General features: G+C 38.6%; 1 protein-coding gene across 9 annotated transcripts in view; it reads right to left on the reverse strand.

The window, feature by feature from the left end:
- Positions 1-1,546: 1,546 nt before the first annotated feature.
- Positions 1,547-19,995, reverse strand: part of LOC126236961 (heterogeneous nuclear ribonucleoprotein R) — a 179,829-nt gene continuing 161,380 nt past the window's right edge. For 5 of the 9 annotated variants that reach the window (XM_049946662.1, XM_049946661.1, XM_049946660.1 and 2 more), the window contains 3 exons: positions 16,919-17,067; positions 13,353-13,524; positions 1,547-3,149 (listed from right to left, as the gene is read on the reverse strand). In XM_049946662.1, the coding sequence (XP_049802619.1) occupies positions 2,953-3,149; positions 13,353-13,524; positions 16,919-17,067 (518 nt within the window). In that variant the 3' untranslated portion in view covers positions 1,547-2,952. Of the gene's footprint in view, positions 3,150-13,352; positions 13,577-16,918; positions 17,068-19,995 lie in introns of all 9 variants that reach the window. The other 4 variants (XM_049946664.1, XM_049946665.1, XM_049946667.1 and 1 more) reach the window with 4 other exon arrangements.

Genomic DNA, 19,995 nt, shown 5'->3' on the forward strand with positions numbered 1-19,995 from the left:
CCCTTCTTCACATTTCTTACACTTTTCAGCATTCCCTTCCTTGCTTAGTACTGGCATCAGAGCTCTTTAACATTCATACACGTACTTCTGTCTTCACCCAAGGGTTCTTAATTTTTCTACTGTCATGCATGCTTTAATAGCTTTGCATTTGTCCTCTACCTACTCCTACTTTGCCAGCTGTCAAATTCAGTATCTCATTTGTTACGCAAAGACTTCTCCAGGGCGTTGTCTTTTGCCTATTTCATCTTCTGTTGCCTTCACCTCTCAAAGCTATTCAATCATCATCAATCATCATCTACTGTATCCATTCTCCCGTTTCAGTCAATTGTTGCTTCATGTTCCCTTTGAAACTCTCAACTACCGATTCTTTGAATTTATGCAAGTCCTGTCTCCTTAATTTTCTGCCTTTCTTCAGTTTTAATCTCCAGTCCATAATCAATAAATTATAGTCGAAGTCCACCTCTCTTCATGGACATGCTTTGCAGTTTCAAATGTGATACCTAAATCTCTGTTTTACTATCATAAACTTTAATACACGTCCATTTCTCTTCCACAAATACATTCTTCAGGACTCTTAAATAAAGAGATAGCACTGATTAAATTGTGTTCTGATTGAAGTTCCATATGCCTACCAACTCCATAGATGATGCATTGGAAATAATGTATGATGTGGTGAAACAAATTATTCAGACTGTTAAGAGAAACAAAAGTTTAGTCGTTACTGGTAACTCAAAATTCAACAGTAGGAAGATAGAATGAGAAACTGTTGGGAGTATATGGTCTGATGGAAAGGTATGAAATGACTATGGGTAGCACGCTCCTCATTTCGAGCCCTAAACCCTCCTCCCTCCTACTGTAGTATTCCGCCACCCACTCAGTCTATTCAGTTTCCTAGTCTATGCCACACCCACTCAACCCCTTCTCAAATGGGTCATAACCCTTGGAAGACATAGGTGCAAGGCCTGTCCGATACATCCATGCAGTGCACATTACCATCACAGGCTCATCTGATCTTACCAGACACCAGGGCCACCTGAGAAAGCAACAGTCAGTCTGTGTTCTGATTGAAGTCTGTCACCAGGTCTGCCCCAGATGTCACTACCCCTCACCCAGGCCAAGCTGCAGTGTTGGCAGATGTAATAAGCTGGGACAGTGTAGTCATACAGGTTACATGTATCTTCTAGTTCTGAAGGATTCGTCTGAAATACAGGAAGTCTCGGTCTTATTTATGAGCCTATTGAAAACTCACTGCCTCAACTATTTGATGAGTTGTTTACCTTACTTCTTAAGTGATTTAATAATTCTTTTTAGATAACCAGACAACACTGGGAAAGAAATTCATAATAAAATGTGTGATTATTTGTGAGTTGGCTGTCAAGAATATTCCTCAAGCGCACTTTGTAGAAACAACAAAATATGCTGAAATTATTTCTAGGTAATACTTACATTTGAAGGAAATAAATCACAATTGAGACTATGAAATAAAAACTTGCTTTTCATACAACTGTTTTATTGTGACATGTAAGAATTCATTACATCAGGTCAATTCACAGAAATCTGATTATTTCCTGGCCCAAAAAAATAACTATCAACAGTTCTTACAATTTTTAAGTCTACAGCTTACTAAATAATTTGCAGGCAGTCAAATATTGTGACAAAAATAAAAAAAATAGCTGAAAATTTGAAATCAAGCAAAGCATATCATCTGTAATAAAAAATAGACAACATAATTTCAAAACAGATGTACTGTTAGTTTGGTAGGAGCAGCAAACTCCACACAAAAGAAAACGAAGGGACATCTGTGTCTCCTACCAATTAACTGCTAAAATAATTACATTTTGCAGCAGTAGTAATACAATATATATTCATATATATTAAAAAAATTGTCCTGAACCGAGAGTAACATACCCTCGACTCAGGCACGTAAAGACACAATCTCTTCATACGAACATGAACAAACTCCACGCGATCACTTAGTGAGGTCTCGAAGGTATAGCACTGACAACAGCACCCTAACAAACAAGCCAACAGCCTGTAGAGTTCATCACAGTTTGTAACAACTATAGATCTTTTAATTAACTACAAAACTGTGCCATACCTTCAAAACACAGGCACAGCAAAACGCAGTCATACGCGCAGAGATCGAGAGATTTCAGGCGTTCTCTCTAATCAAAAAACCCACTCATCATCCGTCATTATGTTGTCATAAATACTCATTTTAAAATAGCTTTCTCTTTTTTCACTCTGTCCAACTTTGCTCACACATTCTGAGAAAGATGTTCAATTTATTGGTCATAACATTCTACAGTAGTACATAATTTTCAACTGACATTTAAAAGTAATAAAACAAACTAAAAATTAATTACAGGTTTCTTGAAATTTTAGAAGAAACCCAAGTCTAGACCACAAACCAAAATTTTAACGTTTATCCCAAGAGTCCATCAACCACGCCTTGCTCGTTCCAAAATGACAAAAGCCGGGTCAAAAACGAAGACGAGGGCCCACACGGAGTGGGGTTCTGTAGCAGCGGATTTAGAAGCCCCCCTCGGTGATGTAATGTCTCCAGAACTAGGGGGTGGGGCACTGACGGGGGTCAAAATCTTATGTCAATGGAGAAATATGACGCATATAATGCCAAATTTTGTAGTGTTTTCTACTTTACACAGTTAAGACACAAATCGAATTGCAAGGTGTTAGGTAATGGAATTTGGCTATGGAGTACTAACCAAAAATTCTTAAACACTATTAAACAAATGTAGAAATAGTTTAAAATAAAGGGGGGCAAAATTACCAAAACAGTAAAGGGAGACCACTTTTATCTTCTGCGTGTAAGTGGGTTTTCGCAATTGTATCTGAGCAACAAATCAATTCCACACCACTTCTCTTCTTCGCTTCCTGATTGCAATAAATCAGCTCGCTGCCGCCTCAGCCGCCCCTCAGGGCGGCAGGCACTTAGCTCCAAGTCGGATAGGTGTCTTGGTACCACTGTTGATCCGCAGCTGGACCATAGCCGCCACCGTTCATGCCCGCCATGCCCCCATACGCATTGCCCAGTGGTTGCTGGGCAAGGGGCTGGTTGCCCCAGCTGCTCTGGTAGCGCCGCTTCGACTCCCCCTGGTTCTGGTGACCCCCGTCAAATTTGCGCTTACCTGCATACAAGAATTTATAATCAGCCAGTATACTACATAAAGAATTGAAAGACAGGGAAAAACAGATGCTTTAATGGAGAATTCTTGGCACTAAGATACTGACTTCAAAATTGTATTACTTTTTACTCTTGCAGTAACTGTAGAAAGAGGAAGTAAATTAAGTAAGAAACTTGATTATTTTGTAATGGTCCAAACTCTTTGGCACACCAGTTGCCTTCTCCCAAATTGATTTCATTATCAGCATTACAGGTTTAACTCAAAAATTATCTTCCATCCGATATTTATTTCCCTTATGAACCAAGATTCTAAGCAACTTACCCTTTCCCTTATATTACCCAATTAATACCAGCCACTTTCTCAAAATCAACTCCAAAAACAAGAATATTATGGGTCTATTAATTTTTTCCATTTTATTGCCTGCCTACTAATACACCATATGACACTCACCTCCTTCTCATTGACTAACAGAATATACTGCATTTCCAATTTTCTTGATTTTCATTATATTTCACAATAAAGTTCCAATATTTTCAAGTCAGGGCCAGTTTAAGCCCCAAGCAACCAAAGTGGCCACCAAGGGCACCCAACTACAAGATTTGTATACTGGATCCAAAATATGAGTAGCAAAAGCCGATGTGGATACTTGACACAAGAAAGTTGCAGTAAATGTGAGACTGCAAACAAGTTGTCTGCAAGACAGCTTCAAATGTGTGGTTATGCTACCACTTACTTCAGAATGGAAACAAAAATAAATAAATATCACCATGCCCAATACAGTGTAGCAGAATCAATCGCATTCAAAACTACTTCCAGCTGTCTCTGAATAGATAAATACAGGTCCCACATGGTATTCAAGGTAATCTCCTACCATTTTTTCAGAAAATAGTTACAAGTACAGGTAACAAAGATGAAAGTGGACAGGCTGTATGAAATGGAGTCTTGTCTTTGAACACAGCATCATCACTGGGGTACAAACGTACCATGGGATGAAACTGATCAGCCAAAATGGTCCCATAATAACAATGAACCTGTGGTCTAGGGATAGCGTCTTTGATTAGTAGTCGAAATGTCCTTGGTCCCGGGTTCAAACCCTGCCACCGCTTAAATTTTGAATAAAAATCATCAGCCGAAGTCTTCCAGCATAAGAAGTCACCACTTACTCAGCAAACGGTCTTATCAAAGAGGGCAGAGGAGCAGGTTCACAGCACTCTCTTGTCTTTCAGGTGGGAAACTGCCCCTACGGGAGTAGGAATCTGCAATGATCAACGGGATGAGGATGCAGAAAGCAATGGGAACCATACATTAAAGACAATTTGTGTCCACAGGACATGTGGCCTGTAATTGAAAAGCGTCATGCCACAAGATTCCAGATTAGTACTCCATTCGGATGTCTGGAGGGCACGGCTAAGGGTGTGGTAACTATGGGAAAAAGACTGAATCACCAATGAAACGATAACATTCTACGAATCATTGCGCGGAATGCCAGAAGTGGTAGGGAAGTTAGAAATGCTAAGGCTCATTCTAGTTATAGTAGGGGGTTAGTGATATGAAATGGAAAATAGAGAAAGATTTCTGGTCAGATGAGTACAGATTAATATCCAGTGGCAGAAAATGGTGTAATGGAAGTGGGGTTTGTTATGAATAGGATGGTAGGGCAGAGAGAAAGTTACTGTGAACAGTTCCGTGACAGGGTGGTTCCAATTAGAATCCTCAGCGAACCAACACGACAATGATAGTGCAAGTATACATGCGACGTCACAAGCCAAAGATAAAGAGACAGAGAAAGTACTGGGAATTGAAAATGTAATAGTCATGGGGGACTGGAATGTGGTTGTAGGGGAAAGAGCAGAAGAAAGTATTATGGGAGAATATGGGCTTGGTACTAGGAATGAGAGAGGAGAAAGAATAATTGAGTTCTGCAATGAATTTCAGCTATTAATAGTGAATACGCTGTTAAAAAATCACAAGAGGAGGAGATGTACTTGGATTTTAGATAATTACATTGTGATCAGGCAGAGATTCCGAAATCATATACTGCATTGTAAGGTGTATCCAGGAGCAGATATAGACTTAGATCACAATTTAGTAGTGACAAAAAGGAGGCTGAAATTTTAAGAGACTAGTCAGGAGGAAACCATGTGCAAAGAAGTGGGATACGGAAATTCTAAGGAAACTTGGGAGTTCGTTGAGGCTCTAAATATTGTGACAAGGAATAGCTCATTAGGCAGTTCAGCTAAAGAGGAATGGGCACCCCCTAAGAAAAACCATCACAGAAGTTGGGAAGAAAACAGTTGGTGCAAAGAAGATTACTGCGAAGAAATCACTCTTAACAGAAGAAATACTTCAATCAATGAAAGTAGGCAGTACAAAAACGTTCAGGGAAATTGAGGAATACAGAAATACAAGCCACTGAGGAATGCAATAAATAGGAAATGCAGGGAAGCTAAGGTGAAATGGCTACCTGAAAAAATGTGAAGAAATCTATAAAGAAATGATTGTCAGAAGAATTGACTCAGCACATAGGAAAGTCGAAACAAACTTCGTTGAAAATAAAAATAAGGGCACAAACATTATGATGGAATGGGAAATACCAATGTTAAATGCAGAGCAGAGAGCACATAGATGGGAAGAAAACATTGAAGGTCTCTGTGAGGGGAAGGACTTGTCTGATGACATGTTTAAAAAAAAAAAAAAAAGAAGAAGAAGAAGAAGAAGAGTCGATATAGAAGAGACAGGGGATCCAGAATTAGAATAAGAATTTGAAATAGCTCTGGAAGGCTTAAAATCAATTATGACAGAAGGGATGGATAACATTCCATAAGAATTTCTAAAATCATTGGGGGAAGTGGCAACACAACGATTATTCACATTGCTGTGTAGAATGTTTGAGTCTGGTGATAAACCACCTGACTTTGGAAAAATATCATCCACATAATTCCGAAGATTGAAAGAGCCCGCAAGTGTGAGAATTATTGCACAATGAGCTTAACAGCACATACTTCCAAGTTGCTGACAAAAATGATATACAGAAGAATGGCAAAGAGAACTGAGGATTTTTAGATGATGATCAGTTTGGCTTGGAAAAGGTAAAGGCGCCATAGAGGCAGCTCTGACGCTGCGGTTGTTAATGGAAGCAAGACTAAAGAAAAATTAGGACAGATTCATAGGATTTGTCGACAGAGAACAAGCGTTCGACAGTCCAAGAGGGAATAATATGAGTGGACAACCAAGTACGAAATGCTGGGGTTAAAAAGGGTATAAACCAGGGATGTAGTCTTTGGCCCCTACTGTTAAATCTATACATTGAAGAAGCAATGACGGAAATAAAAGTAAGGTTCATGAGTGGAATTAAAATTCAAAGTGGAAGAACATCAATGATAAGATTCACTGATGACACTGCTATCAGTAGAAGAGTAAGAATTATAGGATTTTCTGAATGGAATGAACAGTCTAATGTGCACAAATGCATTGAGAATAAATGAAAAGTAATTAGAAGCAGCATAAATGAGAACAGTAAGAAACTAAACATTGGGATTGATTATCATGAAGTAGATGAAGTTATTCTGCTACCTAGGCAGCAAAATAACCCATGATGGATGGAGCAAGGACAACATGAAAAGCAGACTAGCACTGGCAAAAAAGGCTCTCCGGACCAAGAGATGCCTACTAGTATCTCACACACACACACACACACACACACACACACACACACACACACACACCTTAATCTGATGAAGGAATTTCTGAGAATGTACATTTAGAGCACAGTATTGTATGGTAGTAACACATGGGCTCTCTGGAAAATAAGAGAGGCTTAAGCATTTCAGATGTGGTGCTACAGAAGGATATTGCAAATTAGGTGGACTGATATGGTAAGGAATGAGGAGGTTCTCTGCATAATATGGAAAACACTGATAAGAAGGAACAGGATGGTAGGACATCCATTACGACAACAGGGAATAACTTCCGTGGTATTACAGGGTAACAGATGTAAAATTGAAAAGGAAGATAGATACAGGAATACATCCAGCACACAACTGAAGATGTGGGTTGCAAGTGTGACTTTAAAAATTTCATCATCATCGTCATTATTATTATTATTAATCCTTGACAGTAATGTGACCTTGCAGGGTAACCATGGAGGCCCATGGAACACCACTATATGGCTGCCAAATCACTGCCAAAACCCCACCATCATTCTCCCTTGACAGCAAGCAGTCTGCATCATAGGTTTGGGACAGCATAAACCGGACGTGAAGTCAGCCAGAGATGTAAGCAGAGTGAGACAGGACTCATCTGACCAGATGAGTTTATCCCATTCCTCTTTAGCCCAGGTTTTATGACTTCAGCACCATGTTTTAGCATAGTTTAGGAATTCTAGCTCATCCTGGAATTCCCAGCTTATAGAGCTCCTTTCATGTTGTTCAGGTGCAGGCAAAGTTCATAAGTGTGACACTCAGTTCTGTAGTGACTTCGGCAACCGTTTTCCTGTCCTCTTCTCTTATATCTCAATGACCGCCTATCACAATTATTCAATATACACTTTTCTCCATGTCGTTACTTGGTAGATTATCTTTTCCTCTTTCTGTGTAAGCAGTATATATCTTTGATACGTCAGCACTTGAAACACGAAACATTTCAGCTACCTTGTTTAGGGAACCACCCACCATATGAGCAACAACAATTTTTCCACATTTGTATTCACTTAGCTCTAAAATTATGCACTATGAACTACACAGAACACTGTTCCGAAAATGAACACTGTTCCGAAAATGAACACTGTTCCGAAAATGAACACTGTTCCGAAAATGAACACTGTTCCGAAAATGAACACTGTTCCGAAAATGAACACTGTTCCGAAAATGAACACTGTTCCGAAAATGAACACTGTTCCGAAAATGAACACTGTTCCGAAAATGAACACTGTTCCGAAAATGAACACTGTTCCGAAAATGAACACTGTTCCGAAAATGAACACTGTTCCGAAAATGAACACTGTTCCGAAAATGAACACTGTTCCGAAAATGAACACTGTTCCGAAAATGAACACTGTTCCGAAAATGAACACTGTTCCGAAAATGAACACTGTTCCGAAAATGAACACTGTTCCGAAAATGAACACTGTTCCGAAAATGAACACTGTTCCGAAAATGAACACTGTTCCGAAAATGAACACTGTTCCGAAAATGAACACTGTTCCGAAAATGAACACTGTTCCGAAAATGAACACTGTTCCGAAAATGAACACTGTTCCGAAAATGAACACTGTTCCGAAAATGAACACTGTTCCGAAAATGAACACTGTTCCGAAAATGAACACTGTTCCGAAAATGAACACTGTTCCGAAAATGAACACTGTTCCGAAAATGACTGACACTTGCAACTTGTTGAGGGCATTGCACACACGCCATCTGTGGTCAAATAACAGCACCACCTGCAAAGTCGGCTAGCATCTGCATTTTTGTTCAAGCATGCATTTCTTCCAGTGTTTCCACATTTTTGTCCATCCCCGGTAGTTTGTACAATCACATTCAGGATATAAACTCTGATTAAGCCTACATCTATATGGGCTAAAATTTCACCCATGGCCCATGTTAATAGCAAACATACTATTACTACAGCACATTAAATGCGACAAATTGCTGTGAAGGAGGTATTCTGCGTGTTGTCCTCACATTTGGACTTTGACTCAATGCTGCACCCTTTCCTGCATTAAGCTACAAATTCTTTCAAATGCATCTGTATCATCTTGTAGATCTGGATGAGATTGCACTATTGGCTGCTCCACTTTTTAAATTGTATTAACCAAAGTGTTGTGCACTTCAATTCTGAGATGACTCGACACAGGAAATATCTGAGAATGACCTCACATGCCAAGGTACAGGCTGTGCACACAATCAGTCATATCAGATCAAACTGGCATGTTCGCTATCTGTCTTACACCAGCAGTAAAATGCACCTATGGCCTATCATGCATGTACCACATTACCTAACACTGCACAGGTTGCACAAGGTATGGTACACCTGGGGCGAAAATTGAGTCCAATTACATTAGGACTTAATCAAAACGTTTACATTTCAAATATATTTTACTAACTATGACAATACATATTGAAGTCAGTGGCAGTTTGTAACCACATATTATTGATCACCTCCCAGACAAATTGTATGCGGACCCATCTTTAGTGGAATGTTTTTGCTTCTATTATCATATACTTTCCCATGTGTCAGTTTTAACCTTTAATTATGATAAACTCTGTACGTAGAATAACCATTTTTCCTCACTAAAAAGATGCTTTTAAAGAGCTCACAAATTACCCTAATGAAAGGGAATTACAATATAACACCAATTTTGCGTGACCTTGATTTAGCGTAAACCTGCATTTAATGGAAGAAATTTCAAGTCCCAAAAATTATTCCATAAGGGCAATGCAATTTTATATTCGATTTAACGTAATTCGCGTTATGGCAAAACCCGCATTTAGTGTTGGAAATATTAAATATTGAAAACAACACAATAGTGGCTTTTGCGGCCCGAATGCATGCCACACTTTTTTTCCGGTTTTAGGAATCCAAAAAACCGCCTGCAGTTTACATTTGGGTGCAAAGCCTAAGAAGTTCCAAAAAATGCCACTAGCTGCCACCGTAAGCCATTCTGTTAGTTTCAAGTAATGAATGTTAAGGTATATTTTATTATGTGCAAATTAGCAATTTTTCAAATATGAATTGTTCACAAAGTTCTTGCAAGCTTTTGATGCACGAGTGGGTGCTAGAAACAGGAAGGCTGTTCTCTTTATGGACAAGTGTCTTGCTCATCCAACAGACTTAGGATTTCTGCGGAATGTGAAAGCCCATTTCTTTCTTGAAAATTGCACTAGCAGGCTCCAGCCAATGGATCTAGGGATTATTCGCAGCCTGAAAAGCAAGTATCGGAAAGCTCTTGCCCTTAAGACTCTTGCCTTTATTGATAGGAATGACGTGCTTAAATTGAACATCCCGCAAGCAATGCATATGCTCACAGGAGCTTGGAAAACGGTAACTAAGGAAACCGCCTCAAATTGTTTCATGCGGCTGGATTTAATGAAATGATCACTCTCGACAAAGACAGTGATGAAGCAGTAGTGGACATGCATGACTGGGTGCAGGTATCTAACAATTTACCCATCACTTTTGATGAATTTGTGGCTTGTGATGATGATGCCATCACTACATGCATCCCAGATGTTGAGGAAATCTGCGAAGATGAAGTAAAGCAGAATGATGAAGGTATCAAAGAAGACTATGATGTAAGGGATGAAGAAATGCAAACATCATCATTCAGTGAAGCTATTGCCAGTACACATTGTCCGGTCACATCATTTAAAGTGGACAACCCTGTTATAGACAGAGTAAATCGATTGGAGATGGACATTTTGAACCTAAAATCCAACAGTGCTAAAAAGCAGACTACCATTTTTGAATGCAGGTATTTCAAAAAATGAGGCACTGTGAAAGTTGTGTAAATGTGTTTCGAATATAGGAAGAGTAACTCAAATTATTATATTACTGTAATTGTGTAAGTATTTTATGGATGTTTTAATTTTGTAGTGTGCTGGGAAACTACATCTTTGACTACTGTATTAGTGCTACAAAAAAAGTTGTAATTACAGTATAATGTGTAGGATAGGTATCTCCTTGTTTTACTGTTGTTATTGTGTAAATTGTGTGTGTTGGTGTAATTCATGTCAATACAGGCAAAGAGTTCTGGAAAAGGTTTGCTTTCTATCAAAACCTCGACTTCAGGTAAACCCCCTTTTAAGGTTAAAAAATTCTGGCCCCTTATTTGTTACACACGAGTGTCTATGTAATACTTACTTTAAAGGAAAAACAACTTACTTCCACAACCAATACATACAGATTTGTTTTATAAAAGGTCTTATGAATGGCATAAGAAAAGAGTCCTTGGTGGCTATCCCACGTCCAACCTGTGTATGTGTGCTGCTGTGATCTTATTAATGTTGTTGTTATGATCTTCATTTTAGACTGAGAAAATGGCATGCCATTGTGATTGTACACAGGAAAAAAATAATGCAGATCCAACAAGAAGCAACAGCGAGAATGAACTCTTTGATGGGGATGATAGTGGTGTGCCTGACAGAATCTCTAAGTGTGTCTAAGTATCTCTAAGACAGAGTCCTGAGCCATGTACATAATCTGGTGAACATGTCCGCCTGTCTAGTTCAGAAGCTAAAATTTGCGACAGTGAGAGTGAAATCTTTGAAAAAAGAATATGCTTCAATGACACATTTGACTGAAAGGAAAATTATTTTTTGCATCTTGTTTGAAGATTCAACTTCGAAACAGGAGTGTGGATTAGGACAAAATTCCAGTGTTCTGTTACTTTTCCTGTTTTTTAACAGGAGATGCAATGAGATCTATTGCAGATAAAACCAGATGTAATAAATCAAGGATGAAACCAGAAACCAGCAGATTTTATTTATACACCATGACAAATACACCAGAACCAGTGCATTCTAGGTCATCAAGATTACAAGAAAATGGATCTGAGGAATTTACTCTTTCACTGCTGTTTACCTGTTTATGGCTCTCGTGAAGAAGCTGAAAAACGACTCACTACTTCTCCAGGGACATATTCTTTAATACACCAGTGCCCTGAGCCATACTTGATGTCTCCCACCATCATGACAGCAGGAGTACCACCATTGTGGCTCTCCGAAACACTGGAAGAATGGGACTCCTACCTAGGTTGACAGTACTCGCCAACAATGGCCATCCAGGGCAGTGAAGAACTGTGACACTCTGCCATTCGCCATCATGTCCATGCTTCCTGATCATGGCACCACTCGAACCATTGTGGTGTCTTATTTAAACACAGCCTACGGGTGGGACAATAATTCATAAATCCAGCTGTTGCTGCTGCTGGTTCCCGTCTCCGATCAATAGTGCGGGGTGACAAAATGTTATATGTAGTCCATATTTGTCCTCTGACAGCAGGTGCTGATGTGTAGGGATTAGGATGTGCTTGGTGCACAATATAGTAATCTGCCCTTGTCGTGGCCAGATGTGGTTGTCATATCTGAATTCCCCACAAACCTGTACACTGCATGACTCACCAGCCAGCCACATGGATACTCATAATGAAACCACTTACAAACACTGTCAGGTGCTGGTAATGCTAATGCACTTCGATAGGGCTGGTATCAACACTAAACACAAACTACACGAATGCACTCTGGTGGCTGTTCTGCCTATCAAAGAGAATTGCAACTATCAATTACACACCTACTGCTTGAATGTATCTGTACAAAGTTACATTGTTATCTGACCAAGTCTTGTGGCTACGTCTTTTTTTTTTTTCTTTTTTGTCATGTAATGTATATTTTTGCCTATTCCTGACACACAATTACTATTCGGACACCATCACAAATTATTCAAAAAACCTTGCTTATTCGGTTTCAGAGGTTGCCTAGAGAACATACTGCATTCATATTATTGAAATACAATCAGCAACTTTCAAAGAGTTCTCCAGTTCACTGATATCTTTCCCTGAAAGTAGTTTACAGGAGCTCTATCGTACTAGCACACAAAACAACCAGGAAAGGTTCAAATTTTCCACTTCCATAACATTTATTTCAAAACTTCCATTCAAAAACCTAAGACTTAACATGTCATTGCATCAAAGCTCAATTGCAGTCATCCATTTTTGATGCCCAAGAAGTAAATAGAAATTTTAAAAAAATTGACTTGCTGTTAAACTGGGCAGTGGAACAAGTGCCAAAGTCTACGCTCTTCATGTAGCATATGTACTAAAAACAGGCAATTCTGTCATGTGACAAAGCACTTAGTTTCCTATCACATACAAAACAAGTCCATCGTGAAATTATGTAAGACGTCTCATGAAATGAAATGAAATGAAGAAATGTGTAGCGATGGTCCCCAATGATTATCGATGTATTAGAATGATATCAAATAGATTCATTATTTCCTAGAGATATTACAGTGATAAATATATGGAGGACGGCAAGTACTATGAGAGTAACTACGAAAGAACACTAAGTTACTGAAGTGAATTCAAAGTGACACGTCACTTTTGTCATAGGCTGCTAAAATCCTACTAATATGCCGAATTCTGTCATTTTATGCCAAATATACGATTGTGTGCCACAGTTTTAAAGAAATAGTTGTGAAAGTGTTGATACTTACCGTCCTCACCTGGTAAACTTCCCTTGGCGCGCGCCGCCCCACGTACGGCTGCCCGTGACCCCCCACGTGTTGCCACCCCGGATACCGCGTTGCGAGAAGCCCCACGGGTTCCCCCACGTCCCGGGGGCCCACCTGCCCGGCCACGCGCCACGACTCCACGCCCACGACCAGCCTGCTGAAACACCATACGTCAGATTCCGAAACCAAGAGGTCATGCCAGCCACCTGAAATCAATATAATGTTCGAATAATTGAATTTCATACTGCGAATATAAAAACAAAGTAGTTACACAATAAAACCAGTACTAAAACCAACACAATCTAAAGTAATCTTTCTTAAATGTGTTGCTCCTAAAAATATCGAGATAGGTAACCAAGTTTTGCTGTTATGAAAAGTGCTGCTAACAATAAAAACTGATCTATAAAGAAAAGTACACCGTGCACAGATTCCCGCTCAACAACTTTGTAACTCACCTTAATGGCAGCTATGAAACTTGAGAAATTTTTATAGACAGGTAATATATCAATATCTCTACTCAAATTATGAACTGTTGAATATCATCAACTGGTGAAAACTAACAATCACTGAGCAGTTCAGAGCAGTACTCAAAATAAATATTCTCATGTTTTCTACTCATAAATGTTAATTCATGAGTAAGTGAAACACTGTGATATGTGGGCACACCCATGTGCGCACGCACACGCACGCACGCACGCACGCAGAGAGGGAGGGAGAAATTTAGTGACAGTAGCAGCTGTGATTTGGTAAAAGAGGTACAGATAAGAATGTAAGGCAACAGTGAATTATTTATAATGGAACTCTCTATGTTGCAACACAGAATTATTTACTTATTGTTAATTAATAGTCATCCAGGAATTGATCAAGTGTAATAATCTAACACAATGGAATACGGAGGAAAGAGATTTTCAATAAACATATTTTTAAAGTAAGATTTTTCAATAAACACATTTTTGAAGTAAGACAATCATCATTAGCAAAAGTCTGGAAACTTCAAGACAAAGAGCGTTGACAACAATGTTCCAGGTTTCTGCAGCACAGAAATGAAAATGCTTTAACAGAACGCCACATTCTATTTGAAAATTCTGACAAGCAAACATCCATTGAAATGTTACTGGATAATATACTTTAAATGTTGGAAATACATGAAAGTCATAAATAAAAACCAAAATCTGAGCCAAAGCTAAGTGAATAGTTAATAGTTAATATTGTCCACAACAGGAACAATTGTGTGTCAGACATGCAAATTGAGAAACACAAAAGGCCCTTTAATGGGAGAAATTAAAAGATGGAACATGTATTAGCATATGTATGTCGCATCCTTTGTTATCCAGCAAATTTATTTATTTGTGAGTTGCTACTAAATGGCCCTTCCTTTACTGTCCAAAATACTTTTAATTTATAATTCAAACACACCCAGGGTTATCTCACTTCAATTCAACTGATGAACTTAAAAATTCGCACCATAGAAGTAACTGATGTTATCAGATAGTGATAACCACATAAGTGGAAGCTTGGGGACACACTTGGATGAACAGGAGTGATGACATGAAATAGTATAGTGAGAGGGTAGGAAGGACTAGAAAAAAAGGTTTGAATTAGGGACGCTGCAGACTAAAGATTACTTACCAATGAATTAGCACAGAAGAATACTGGCTACCAGCACAAGGTGGAAGCAAATGACATGAAACAGCTGGGTACAGTAGATGATCAGTTTCAGTGACAGTGGGGCAGCAGTTTGCTGGAACTGACAAAGGAGGGAGGGGGCAGCCCATGCTGGCAGTAAGGGTTGGGGTTCAGGTGGCAAGCAGCGAGGCTCACTGACAGCAAGAGGAGCAGGGCAAGAGGGCTTGCTGACAGCAAGACTGAAAAAACGAGGATTACTGGCAGTAAGGGGCAGGTGGAAAAATAATAGTGACTGTTAATGAAGGCAAGATTGAAAGAGGAAAAAGGGGGGGGGGGGAGGAGAAACATAAATTTTAGTTAGTATTATAAGGAAAGTTTTTCTCATAAAAAACCTATCTTAAAGAAATCACTGTTAATAAATACAGGAACTTACTGGGTAAAAAAATTTGAACTTAGATACAGCTGTTTAATAAGAATTTCTAGGATATAAATTTTCTGCCTCTTCCCTCTTGAGCAACACAATGCAAAGACTGACACTAATTGAAGAGCATGTATGGAATGTCAGTAAGTGGAGCATGTATGGAATGTCAGTAAGTGCCAATCATTTAATCTGCAATATTTAGAAACAATGAACTGGTCATTTTAATACTGTACATTTGACGTTAAAGGGGTTTTTCAATTGAGTAATGTCCCCACTATTCTAAAGGAACTGTGCACGTAACTTCCAGATATAAACTGATAAACATTACTTCACAGAATTTATTTCGAACATGTTCATCCGTAATTCACACTCTTCAAATCACCATCTGTCAACATTTTCAACATACATCAACCATATGTTTACAAATTACTGTTACAATTGAGTCCAAGGCATTTAAATTTCACTGTTCCAGTAAATTGTACACTAGTTCAATACAATTGCTTAAGTGGTATGTGCTGCCAGTATTTGGCTGATAAATTTTACGATATGTGAAATATCTTAATTTATGAGCAAATAGCAGGGTTATCCAAAATGAGAGACTTAGAAGTTTAGGGAATAGGAAGGGAAGCCAAAGCATCTACTGCCACTTAACTAAATGCTGAAGCATCTAAAAGCAGCAAAAAGCAGAAAGCACATCAACTAAAGCTGAAAGCCAGAGAAATGTATGGAACTTTGTCAGCATTATGCATTTTGTGTATGTGCACAAGGTAAGTAGCTACAAATCTGCAAAAAGTAATCTAACCTTTCCTCAACAGCCCAAATAAGCAACAATAACATACTTTTCATTAAGAATCTGCGTAATTTTCTTTTTTATGAACCAGAGAGGGAATATGAAGACAATGTAATATCTGCAGACAATTCAGCCTGCAACTAAGTTAATCGTTGACTTATCCTGAAAAAATTATCACGAATTTCAGTATCTTTTCACAGAACAGAAACAAAGCGCGTGATTAACTGCGTGATTAAGTGAGGAAAAGTTAGTTGTCCATTTACAGCTGTCATGTGCCCCGGAACCCATCCCTTGACCTTTTGGATAACCCTGCAACTAAACAGCAAGAAAATGAGATTACCATATCTGAGCCAATACAGGCACACACATACCGCTCTTCATAACTACAATACGTATTTCCCTACAAAACCTCAGGTATCAAGAGCATCCTTTTCCCGGCTAAATTTAAATATTGGAAAGAAATTTTTGAAGCCTATATCAGTGGCTCAGATATGATAAGCTACTTGAAAGTGATACTGTGTCTTTGGTAGGGAAGTCAGCTTTTTATCTGAGACTGTACTCATCGTAAATAGAGAAAAAGGACATGGTTCTGGACTCAAATTATGGACTCGGTTTTCAGGGAGGAGGGAAAAAATGAAACAACAGACAAAAGACACAGTGCCACAGTCAGAGCTAGCTAGCAACGTTAACGAATCAAACGGTTCGACCCACCGGCTGAGGCGGTCTGCCCCTCCCTCTGGCAGGTGGTGGCGGCGGCGGGTAATCGAAATAGTAATCCTCATAACGATAATAGTCATCGTAATACGGATCACTGTAGCCGCCTCGATAATCCGAATAACCGTAATACTCGTAATCGTAATCTATAAACACACAACAAAGACCCAATTTCAGCCACGACGAGCTACCTTTCCTTCCGAAAATTGCAGTAATTTAACAAAAAGGCATGCCGGGAAAAGAGAAAAGTAAATTAAAATTTTCAGGCCAAAATCAAGAGCTAACTACATAAAACATCTTTTCTGAACTTCTAATCTTCAACTGAGGTGCTAACTGATCACAACATTGCTACAACAATAGTCAAATAAATACAGATAACGAAGTAAAACTACCACCACACACACTACACCAGATAACCTCATAATTCACACTTACCTCTCTACCATAGGTAACTTCAACCTGGTGCCAAACAAAAATAAGTCAACTTATACCAGGTGAAAGTTCCTTTAATACAAGTTTAACCATATGAAATACAATTTTATACGAAACAGAACGATTAAATACCTCGAAGTAAGGTTACCATATCATGCAATTCTGGTAACCATACTCGTCTATAAGACAACACTCGTGCAGTAATTATCAGTTCCTAAGGCAAAGCACAATGTCTGTCAAATCCTACTGAGTGCCTTGTATGTAGAAAACAATTGAAAATACTTGATAGTTTTGGCTTAATATTCTACAAATAGTTTAAAACTGGGTGAAACTGCAAGCACTCAGGATTCAATGACAATATAATATTCATACATGCACAAGGAATAATAATGAACTCTCCACTTCACCACGTAGCCAACAATAACAGTGATAAATTGCTGAATAGCGCGCCAGAAAATTACCCAAAGCGAACACACATATTTACTATTCTGCCAAAAAGGAGTCATTTTCACTGAGCGACTCCCTTTGTTTGGCAGAAAAGACATTGACACACATACTTTCTGATGAGCACTTCAGATTTCAATCTAATGATGTGCTTAAAATCATATTTTTAGCAAACTTGCTACCATTAAAGGCTTTCGTACAGGTAGATACCTTTTTAATACCACAATATTTTTTCACTTCAACTTCGTCTTATTCACAATACATCACAAACTGGACATATCCTGGAGAGTGTAATCCTTGAACTGAACCCCAAGCAAACAAGTTATGAAAACTATTTTATAAATACATAAAAAAATTTAAAAAAAGGTATATTATTCAGAAGCTGTAATGCAACTGCTTTAAGTAGATTACAGCACTGTCACAGGCTCAGTATCCATGACAATGGAGTCAACAGCACTTCCAAAGAGTCTTCCACTCACTCAAGTTCAAGGAACAAAAATAATATTACTTTCTTAAAGTATCCGTCTGAGTGGATGCCAATAACTGTACAAATCTCCAAACTAAATCAGTCTCATTCTCATTACTCAGATAATTCAATTCAGGAAGTAGTACCTTCCACCATACAACTATCTGACAAGTGTGTGATACTACTAATTCACTGACCTGTGACCACGTATGTTACTTATAATTTATTAATTTTCCATTTTTCATTGAGCTTATATAGGAACTGCACTATTTCCCTTGGAGGTTTCTCTAAAATATTGTTCTTACCGTTCATACACCAAATTATGATCAACAGTAGGAAAACTGAGTTTATAAATTAAAACATTAGTCAATCCTCCCCGATTGAAACTTATTATTTCTCTTCAATACTATTGCGCTGTTTTCCGTTATCTTCATTTCTAGGTTGACTAAATGTATGATTAGTGCACCATCCTCGAACCCTTTCTTTCATTTTGGCAGATTAAAGAGTCTGGTACCTGAAGTTAATGATTATATAACTTTATGTGTGAGTGGTGAAGGAGAAGTTGGAGGCGATAGAGGTGGGGGCATGCTTTGTCATATAGCCAAAAACAGTTTTTCTCGAGTCATTCAACTACAGAGCCTGACAATTTGCATGATGCTAAATTTTAGAGTCCTTTTTCTTACTCAGTCTTTTCCTAATTTACCTAAAAGACGCACCTTCTGGGAAACAGCAAAGAAGATAAAATCAATGTGGGTACAAAACAAAAAACTACAGCCGACAGTAAAACTTCTTCAGGAGAAGGTTTTGAATACCAGTTCATTAATCCCAATTTCAATTTTCTATGGTTTCTTTATATGTTTCAGACAGACTGTTTCCAATGACAAGGCCACCACAGATTTCCTTCTCATTGACCTCCTTTTGCTTTGAAAAAATCATTAAACACCTCCTAGCCCCTCTTCACACTAAAAAGATATCTAGACAGCACTTGCCAGAATTCAGAATTTTAATAGTCTAGCTTTTTAACTCTGCCCCAAAGTTCAATTACAGGCAACACTTAATGGTGTGACAAGATGACAGGAAGAACCTCTTTGGCAACCCATTTCTTCTCAGGAATCTATTTCTTTAGTACTTCATATTACTTTGGAATATTGCATTCTTACTTGGTATAGAAAAATATTCTTACTAACTTTGACAAGACCTCAAATTTTATGTACAGAAATTTCAGAAACAACTATTACTAGTAAGCAAAGTATATTAGCCTTTACAGCATCTTACCAGACATACAAAACATGCGTTTTGATACGATTAATGTTATTTACTCAATTTTGTAGTTTTCAAAATAAAGTGATAAAATGTTCTCTCTCTCTCTCTCTCTCTCTCTCTAAATAGTATTGGTTGCAGAGCAACACGTGATGCATGATGCACCTTCTGAAGTGCTTCCAACATAAAGAATTCTAGAAATACACTCAAGGGTCAAAGAAGCTGGTACACCTGCCTATCATGTAAGGCCCCTGCAAGCATGAAGTAGTGCTGCAATACGACATGGCATGGCATGGACTCAATGAGTGAAAGGGGGGGGGGGGGGGGGGGTCCTCCGTAAATCCATAAGACTGAAAAGGGGTGGAGATATCTTCTGAAAAGCATGTTGCAAGGCATCCCAGATATGCTCATGTTTGGGGAATTTGGTGGCCAGCAGAAGTGTTTAAACTCAGAAGTGTGTTCCAGGAGCCAC

Source organism: Schistocerca nitens, chromosome 2 (assembly GCF_023898315.1).
Source record: "Schistocerca nitens isolate TAMUIC-IGC-003100 chromosome 2, iqSchNite1.1, whole genome shotgun sequence".
Classification (NCBI taxonomy): Eukaryota; Metazoa; Arthropoda; class Insecta; order Orthoptera; family Acrididae; genus Schistocerca; species Schistocerca nitens.